The 8,686-nt window shown below is 45.1% G+C and overlaps 2 protein-coding genes across 2 annotated transcripts in view; both read right to left on the reverse strand.

The window, feature by feature from the left end:
* LOC106813125 overlaps positions 1–5,817 on the reverse strand; it is an 8,910-nt gene extending 3,093 nt beyond the window's left edge. Inside the window, exons 1-6 of the mRNA XM_014817185.1 lie at positions 5,762–5,817; positions 3,820–3,995; positions 3,199–3,356; positions 2,781–2,874; positions 2,498–2,579; positions 1,809–1,915 (exon numbers count right to left, since the gene is read on the reverse strand). Coding sequence (XP_014672671.1) covers positions 1,809–1,915; positions 2,498–2,579; positions 2,781–2,874; positions 3,199–3,356; positions 3,820–3,995; positions 5,762–5,777 — 633 coding nt within the window. The 5' untranslated portion in view covers positions 5,778–5,817. The remainder of the gene's footprint in view (positions 1–1,808; positions 1,916–2,497; positions 2,580–2,780; positions 2,875–3,198; positions 3,357–3,819; positions 3,996–5,761) is intronic.
* A 768-nt stretch (positions 5,818–6,585) lies between these two features.
* Positions 6,586–8,686, reverse strand: part of LOC106813117 (meiosis inhibitor protein 1-like) — a 7,675-nt gene continuing 5,574 nt past the window's right edge. Inside the window, exons 12-15 of the mRNA XM_014817174.1 lie at positions 8,140–8,331; positions 7,770–7,871; positions 7,434–7,505; positions 6,586–6,759 (exon numbers count right to left, since the gene is read on the reverse strand). Coding sequence (XP_014672660.1) covers positions 6,586–6,759; positions 7,434–7,505; positions 7,770–7,871; positions 8,140–8,331 — 540 coding nt within the window. The remainder of the gene's footprint in view (positions 6,760–7,433; positions 7,506–7,769; positions 7,872–8,139; positions 8,332–8,686) is intronic.

Genomic DNA, 8,686 nt, shown 5'->3' on the forward strand with positions numbered 1-8,686 from the left:
GGAGGAGGGGAGAAGCTGGTGGAGAAGAAGGAAGGGGAGAAGGGAGAAGGTGGTGGAGAAGGAGGAGGGGAGAAGCTGGTGGAGAAGGAGGAAGGGGAGAAGGGAGAAGGTGGTGGAGAAGGAGGAGGGGAGAAGCTGGTGGAGAAGGAGGAAGGGGAGAAGGGAGAAGGTGGTGGAGAAGGAGCAGGGGAGAAGCTGGTGGAGAAGGAGGAAGGGGAGAAGGGAGAAGGTGGTGGAGAAGGAGCAGGGGAGAAGCTGGTGGAGAAGGAGGAAGGGGAGAAGGGAGAAGGTGGTGGAGAAGGAGGAGGGGAGAAGCTGGCGGAGAAGGAGAAAGAGGAGGGGGAGAAGCTGGTGGAGAAGGAGGAAGGGGAGAAAGGAGAAGCTGCACGGTGGAGAAGGAGGAAGGGGAAAAAGGAGAAGCGTGCTGCGGCGGCATTTCATTGATGTACAAGGGGGGCTGGGTTGGCAGATTCTCCCTTCTCCCCTTCCTTCTCCACCAGCTTCTCCCTTCTCCCCTTCCTCATTCTCCCCCTCCTTCTCCCCTTCCTCCTTCTCCACCAGCTTCTCCCCTGCTCCTCCTCCACTACCTTCTCCCTTCTCCCCTTCCTCCTTCTCCACCAGCTTCTCCCCTCCTCCTTCTACACCAGCTTCTCCCATCTCCCCCTCCTCCTCCACCAGCTCCCTTCTCTCCCTTCTGCTCCCCTTCCTCCTTCTCCACCAGCTTCTCCCCTCCTCCTTCTCCACCAGCTTCTCCCCTCCTCCTTCTCCACCACCTTCTCCCTTCTCCCCTTCCTCCTCCACCACCTTCTCCCTTCTCCCCTTCCTCCTCCACCACCTTCTCCCTTCTCCCCTTCCTCCTTCTCCACCAGCTTCTCCCCCTTCTCCTTTCTCCCCTTCCTCCTTCTCCACCAGTTTCTCCCCCTCCTCCTCCCTTCTCCCCTTCCTCCTTCTCCACCAGCTTCTCCCTCTCCGCCTTCTCCACCAGCTTCTCCCCCTTCTCCTTCTCCGCCAGCTTCTCCCTTCCTCCTTCTCCACCAGCTTCTCCCCTTTCTCCTCTCTCCACCAGCTTCTCCCTTCTCCCCCTCCTCCTTCTTCATCAGCTTCTCCCCTTCTCTTTCTCCACCACCTTCTCCCTTCTCCCCGTCCTCCTTCTCCACCAGCTTCTCCCTTCTCCCCTTCCTCATTCTCCACCAGCTTCTCCCCCTCCTCATTCTCCACCAGCTGGTGTCTTAGCTGAAGTGGAAATCGCCCTATTTGAGCATATATGCGAAGTGCGCATGCGCATACGCATCCTATATCATATATTTTGCAGGTTAGAAATTTCGCACACATAGACGAGCTGTGATTAGTCGGGTCGGGACGCATGCTCATACGCGTACGCATGCGCATAGGCATCCTATCTCAGAAATTTCGCAAGTCAGAAATTTCGCGCTACACCTGTCGAGCTGGCGGGCTGAAATCGCCTAGTGTGTCCAGTGAGTCGCGGTCGATTTTCGAGTCGGCCGGCTGAGTCGCCCGAATCAAACATGTTTGATAATTATTTGAGTCGCGCGACTATATACAATGCGCGCCCGAACAAAGCAATACTTATACAATAATTATGCTCTACTACGCGCGCCCGAATGTACAATTCATCAGCCAATCAAACGGTGCCATTTTCAATCATGTGACTATCATCATCATTCAGCCGGGCGGCTCAATCGCATGAAAAATCGGCTAGTATGTCCACAGCTAAAACACTGCAAACGGGCCCAATATATAGACAACGACCTAAAAGGCAGCTATATATATAGATATAGGCAGCTTACCGTGAGCAAGACAGAGAAGACGGCACCTGCTGCTGGCATGCTGGCATGAGACTCGCTGATGTTCAGAAGCAGGAGCTGATTCCATGGCTGCACAATCAGGTGATGTGCTGTCAAAAACAATTCTAAAGTTCTCTCCATTTTCGCTAGCTTGTCCTGCCGGCAGAAACCTTGCACATATACAGTGTTTCCCCTGGCCAAAGAGCTAGGTCTGTGAGATGGTAAAATATCATTTGCTGTGTTTGCGCGTTTCGATCGAGGTCCTATAGCGAGGACATGCCACCTTGGTAAATGTTTGAAAAAATGGTGCAATTTGGTGCATTCCAAGCTATTTTGGTGCATTATATTTATAAGCACTGTTCTATGGAAGAACAGTGATTTTCGTCAGCGAGGCAGTGTTTTGGACAAATTTCTGTGTGGCGGCTGAGAATTTGAGCGAGGAGGCCCGCCTCGCTCGTGTCAATGCAGGGGCACTGCATACATACTGTCATCGTGCAACACAGATTCAAATGAATCATTATGCAAGCTTAATTATTATTACTTAATTACTGTACTCTATACCTGCTGTATTTGTGAGTTTATTACTATTTATATTATGTCAAATAGTGAATGATTGGTTTAGAATATGGGTTAGGAATAAAAAAATTTAATAAAAAGGGAAGTGTGAGAAAGGGTTTCAGTATTAGCATTACCGACAGTTGGACTTCTTTCTTCTGTGTAAATGAGCAATACGCGAATGCAGTCAGTTGCACACTGCTGCACCAGTCCCACGTCCTATAACGGAACAAACAAGTTTAGATATCTGAAGCACGGTTTTCACTTGCAACAATCAACGAATAGACACAATATTCTAAAAGATTATAAACACATCCAATGTCTACAATACATATTGACATTTCACAAACAATGAAAGCACACAAGCTGCAGCAATGCCAATTTCTAATCATGTTTATGTAGAAAGATACATTCAACCACCTTTGCAATGATGTTCAGTAACAGGAAAGTGAGAAGTCTCAAGTCTCTGCTATTGATATCGAGCTGTCCATCCTCATCCTTCAAAAACGATAACCTACAAAAATAAGGGTGTGATTACTTATTTAAATGATACAATTTGTCACTTTTAAGTTTGGTTTCATATCATAAACATGACATCACATATCATTAATCACAATACGATATTCAATGCTGGAATGTTCATGTTTAACGGTTTAGTTAACAGAAAACCGTCTGCTACGAATCAGCAAAATACGAGCAGACAAATATAAGATCATATATAATATTAAGAACAGTCACATGTAGACACATTTTATCAGAACAGTAGCAGTACTATAAAGTGCTGTACACAGAGCACAATATACTGCCTGAAAATGCATAATTCCACACGTTATCATACTTTTTCTTCCGACGGACGTCAAGAACAGGGCTAAGGCTGTTGGCTGCACCGTGGAACCATGCAGTCCACAAATGTAAGCAAGACACTTGATGCAGTGGTCTATCGCTGCACATACCATCCATCAGCCATTCAATTGTTGCTAATACAACTACCGAGGACTGTGAACACACGAATGCTATGCTAGAAAATTGGAAACTGGTTAAAACAATTATATTTTATAAATCATGCAAACACAAATCCCTGTTCAGAATTCAAGAATATGAAAGCTTTTTGGCAGACAATTTACAGTTTACATATATAATTAACCATGTAAATGCTGCCACAGACATGGTCAGCAAATAGCAAAAGAACACAACAATAGTTGATTAAACAATAAACGAATAATTCCTAAATGGGGAAATACGAACTTAAAATGAGATGCAAAGAATATAAAGGGTATAAAGGAAATGACTCTATGTAATACGGCTTTGTTGTATCGATCAGCTGATATACAAAGCAGGGAATTTTAAGAGCTTCATCGAGTGTGCGACAAACGATGGGTGGAAAAGACACGAAGATGTCATTACCGACAGGCGCTTGGGCCCGAATGCCTATATAAAGGCCTGCCAGTGGCAGCAATACCTTTATACCAGACTGGTGCTGGAACTTGGCGAGCGCTGCCACCAGGAGCCCAGCAATAGCAGGCACGTCTCCGTGGCTTGAGAGCTGGTCGGGAAGCGTCTCATGCTCATCTATCACCGTGAGGGATGCTGCCAGTCGCTGCAGCAATGCTTCATTGCTCAACATGATAGATATAACTGCAAGCAGCATTATTACTGTTAGAGGGCAGCACTGAAGAATGGTTTGATGCTATTATCATTTCGGTTTAGAATGGCTCATAGGGTCTATGACCCCCAGGGTACGGCCGGAACGTACCCTGGGTACGGTCGGGTATACCGGAACGTAACCTGGTACTATCTAATATGCGAGGTACGGTCCGGCATATTAGATAGTACCAGGGTACGTTCCGGCAGTACCCTGGGGGTCATAGACCCTCTCAGCTTTAGAATGTGTGGGTACGATAACAGATACTCCTGTACTACAGCTGAGAGGGTCTATGTCCCCCAGGGTACTGCCGGAACGTACCCTGGGTATGGTCCGGTATACCGGAACGTACCCTGGGTATGGTCCGGTATACCGGAACGTACCCTGGTACTATCTAATATGCCGGACCGTACCTCGCCTACTCCACTAACGAGTCTAGGGAGTCGCCTACGCCTACTCCCTAACCCTAACCGTATCAGCTAGATAGTTACCAGGGTACGTTCCGATATATCGAACCGTACCCAGGGTACGTTCCGGCCGTACCCTGGGGGACATAGACCCTATGAGCTGTACTACAAACTGGTCAACCTGGGCGATGGTGATCAGTTTTATTAGTATTTACTACTATTAGCACAGTCTCACCAGGCAGCATCATTTATTAGTTCTACTGCACCTAAACTGATGTTGCTATTAGTGTGCCTTACTCGAGTAAGATAAGAGAGCCAGATCACGTAGTCACGTACGTAGTCACACAGTGAGATCACGCGAGTCAGGGAGCATGGCACACCATGCAGTCACAGAAAACCACCCAGGCGCGCCGGAAGCAGTTTTGGATTGGGGGGGGGGCAAAGACCTAAGGGGGCTCACGATTTTTTTTATCGTGTGTGCGTGTGTGCGACGTGGGTGCGTGAGCGCATGTGTGTGACGTATGTGCGTGAGCGCGCGTGTGTGACGTGAACGCGTGTGTGTGTGTGTGCGACGTGTGTGCGTGTGTGCGTGAGCGAGTGTGTGCGACGTGTGTGCGTGAACGCGTATGTGCGACGTGTGTGCGTGAGCGCGTGTGTGCGACGTGTGTGCGTGAGCGCGTATGTGCGACGTGGGTGCGTGAGCGCGTATGTGCGGCGTGTGTGCATGAGCGCGTATGTGCGACGTGTGTGCGTGAGCGCGTATGTGCGACGTGGGTGCGTGAGCGCGTATGTGCGGCGTGTGTGCGTGAGCGCGTATGTGCGACGTGGGTGCGTGAGCGCGTATGTGCGGCGTGTGTGCATGAGCGCGTATGTGCGACGTGTGTGCGTGAGCGCGTATGTGCGACGTGAGCGTCAATCACGCAAAGCGCGCAGCGAAAACTCAAAATGGATGTATAAATTAGTTTTTCAACGATAGAATTAACAAGTACTCTTAGCTCATACATTTTATTTTTTCTTTCCCACTCTTCTTTTTTGGGGGGGGGGCTTTTTGGTTTTGCCCCCCCCCACTTCCGGCGCCTCTGAAACCACCCAATAAGTAATACAAGTTAAAACCCTAGCCGCGCTTAATCAAAGTGAGTGAACAGATGCTATGTCAAGAATACTAAACCACTTCAATTTAATGTGTGTGTTTTTTTAGGTCGAATGCATATACATAATGTGTGTGCGTATATGCGTGCATGCATATGTGTGTATCATGATAGTGTTCTATCTTAGTGAGTGCATGGTATATATATGGTCCAACCATGCCGGTGTGGTCTAAGTTATTGGTAGGCCTATATCAACAGGCAAACCTCTGTTGTCTCCCATGCTTGCCGTGTTGAGAAGACTGACATAGAGATAGCTCAGTGCAGCTTGCACAACATCTGCACTCACATCACTGCCCTTCAGCAGTAGCTGCAACACTGTAAGAATTATCACTTCATAATTCCAGGAAAAAACAGTATAATGGTGAACATTAGTGATCGTACAGTAAAGGTGAACTTCTGCCTGACAGGAATGAAACAACATTCTAGCTCATCAATTAATGATCAGGCACCACATTGATGAATAAATCTAGAAGAAAGAATTAAACGTAGGTGATGCTATTTGTATGGGTAATCAATGCAAGTGGCCTGTCAATAGATCTTGGATCTATAGAACAGTGATCTATAGAACATGTACTGGAATTCTGTCACCTTTGACTTGAAGAGCCAATGAGATTTTTATAGCCTCACACGCCTCACCCACTTGGGAATAACTGGACTAAAACCAAGATTGTTTTACATGAGTAAGGGTAATTGGCAATATATGCCAAAATGGGAGATGTGAAAAAGGTATTATTAATGAAACTAGCCTCTCTGTATAAGTTTTAGGTCATATGTATCAAATGTAGCTTCCTTCTTCCCCACTGCCTTCAGCTGGCACCCAAAACTGAGGATGGCATGAACTATAAGAAACAACAATCAGATGCAGAACAAAATAAATTAACACCCTTTCAATGTATCTTTACAACTGATCTACTCTGAAGTTAATAGATTATATATATAATATAGATTTAATGTAGTAATTACACAATAATGCTGCATTGACTACTATAGCTTGAATTAGGTAATAATAACATAACAGCACTCGATCCTTAATGTTCAGTTATTGCCTTGCAGCATATCTCGCCTTCATCTACAAAGCTATAGCTGATATTACTGGCTCCAGATATAGAGGCGCTGCTATCTGTAATCTGCAGCAGGTCTGGCAATCTCGCTCGAACAGCATCAAATAGTTCGTCACGATCTGGAGCCGCTAGCATATCTTCCTGCAAGCATTAATGAATCATCTGCTGATCACACATGATAGCTACCTTTGCAAGATTTCTCATCTGCGTGCGCATGCATGCATATACGGAACATTATATACGGTAGCAGAAAAGATATATTGTACAGTAGAAGTCCGCAAAGCCGGACTGCTCGGGGATTGAGTCGGTCCGGATTTTCGGCTTCTCTGCGGATTCTCAGGCAGTATTTTTAAAATTCAAATAAAGAAGAGAAGAACAGGTAAATTTTGAGTTTATTCATTAGCAGATATGTACATGCAGCATCCTTCATTTATCAAAACGAGCAGTTAAAAAAATAAATAAAGTCGACACTTGACAAAAACGTAAACATAAATATTTTCCACTATAAAAAAGAGAGTGTACGTAATGCTTGCAATCATGTTTAAAAATGAACACTGTAAAAGAAAAAAAAAAAGAAAGAAAAAAGTTTTTTCATACAAATTAATTATTTATTTTTAGTTTATTAAAAAGCTTGATAGTTTTCGAAAAGTCAGTGTTCTCAGGTGGTCTGGATTTCTGGCATCCGGATTTTTTTACTTTTACTATACCTATATATATATAATAGTCATTAAACTGCTAATCGCACGGCATATGGTAACCAAGCTTATCACGCGAATGTCAGACGGGAGCATTTATACTTATTCCTTGCTACATACCTGTCTGATGAAGACTTTCAATACATCTAGCAATGAAAGAACAGTGTCTGCAGTGCCACTCTGCAGGAAGCCCTACACACACAGAGGTCATTTAAGCAACGGCAAGGCAAGTCTCAAATATTAATTGTGTATAACGATGCGCGTTATTCTTCTATCGCGCTCTTTCCCGCAGAGCTGTCATTTAAACACAAAGCATGGCATTTAAGTACTGGCAGTCTGTTTAGGCTAGAAACCACCCACTAATTAATAACTGATGGGGCTTTTATATAGATATTGATTAACACCATATAGCACATATTACCCCCGCACTATGTCAGGGTTCGGGAAGTGACTTACCAGGAAAGAGTTGCAGAATAGCTCATTGTTTAGCAGCATTTTTACTGCTAACTCAATATGTTTTCCCCCATGGTTAGACTTCTGTGACAACCAATCTGATAACTAAGAAAATTTGTATTATTTATTCATGCGGTAAATATAGCTTATAATTAGCATGCCTATGTCTAGATACATATAGAGTATCTGTCATTCTTTAGTTCACTTTTCCTGATTATTTTATGTGTGCGTGTGTGTCTATCTATAGCTATTTATCTATATATCTATATCTAACTACCTATTTATCTATCTATCTATCTATCTCGCTTTCTCCCTCTCTCTCCTATTTCTTATGTATATAATACCAATTAATAGAAGCAGTGTCTTGCATTACCATGCGCTGTCCAATAGTTTGCGCTAGAACGCGATCACTGAAAGTCCAATGCAGCAGCACGTCATTCTGTCCATAGATAGCATGCATGTCAGGGACAGACTCCAAAGCACGAAGCAAATTCTGTCTAGACAGTCTGCGATCAGCTGCTGGAAGTTCTTCCCTCTGTTGGGGGCTGAGAGCAGTTTCGGCAGTCTGTAAAGTATGTTAGTCATTCCTCCCCATGCAGTAGCTAATTTTGATTGCCTCGAGTTTCCACATAAAACGCATTATGTACTTGATTTGCTAACTGCATGCAGCACCCAATTTTCCCCTCTCAATACCTACTAACCCTAAAACTCTACTACTACTACTACCAATTCAATTTTCTTGGTTTGCCAATTCTCAAAATGTCAAAGGTTTGTTGATCGACGGAGGAGGAGGAAGAGGAAGCAGAAGAGGAAGAGGAAGAGGAAGAGGAAGAGAAAGGGGAGGAGGATGAGGAGGAGGAGGAGGAGGAGGAGGACGAGGAGGAGGAGGAGGAGGAGGAGGAGGAGGAGGAGGAGGAGGA

This window comes from Priapulus caudatus, unplaced genomic scaffold (genome assembly GCF_000485595.1).
Source record: "Priapulus caudatus unplaced genomic scaffold, Priapulus_caudatus-5.0.1 Scaffold728, whole genome shotgun sequence".
NCBI classification, from domain to species: Eukaryota; Metazoa; Priapulida; class Priapulimorpha; order Priapulimorphida; family Priapulidae; genus Priapulus; species Priapulus caudatus.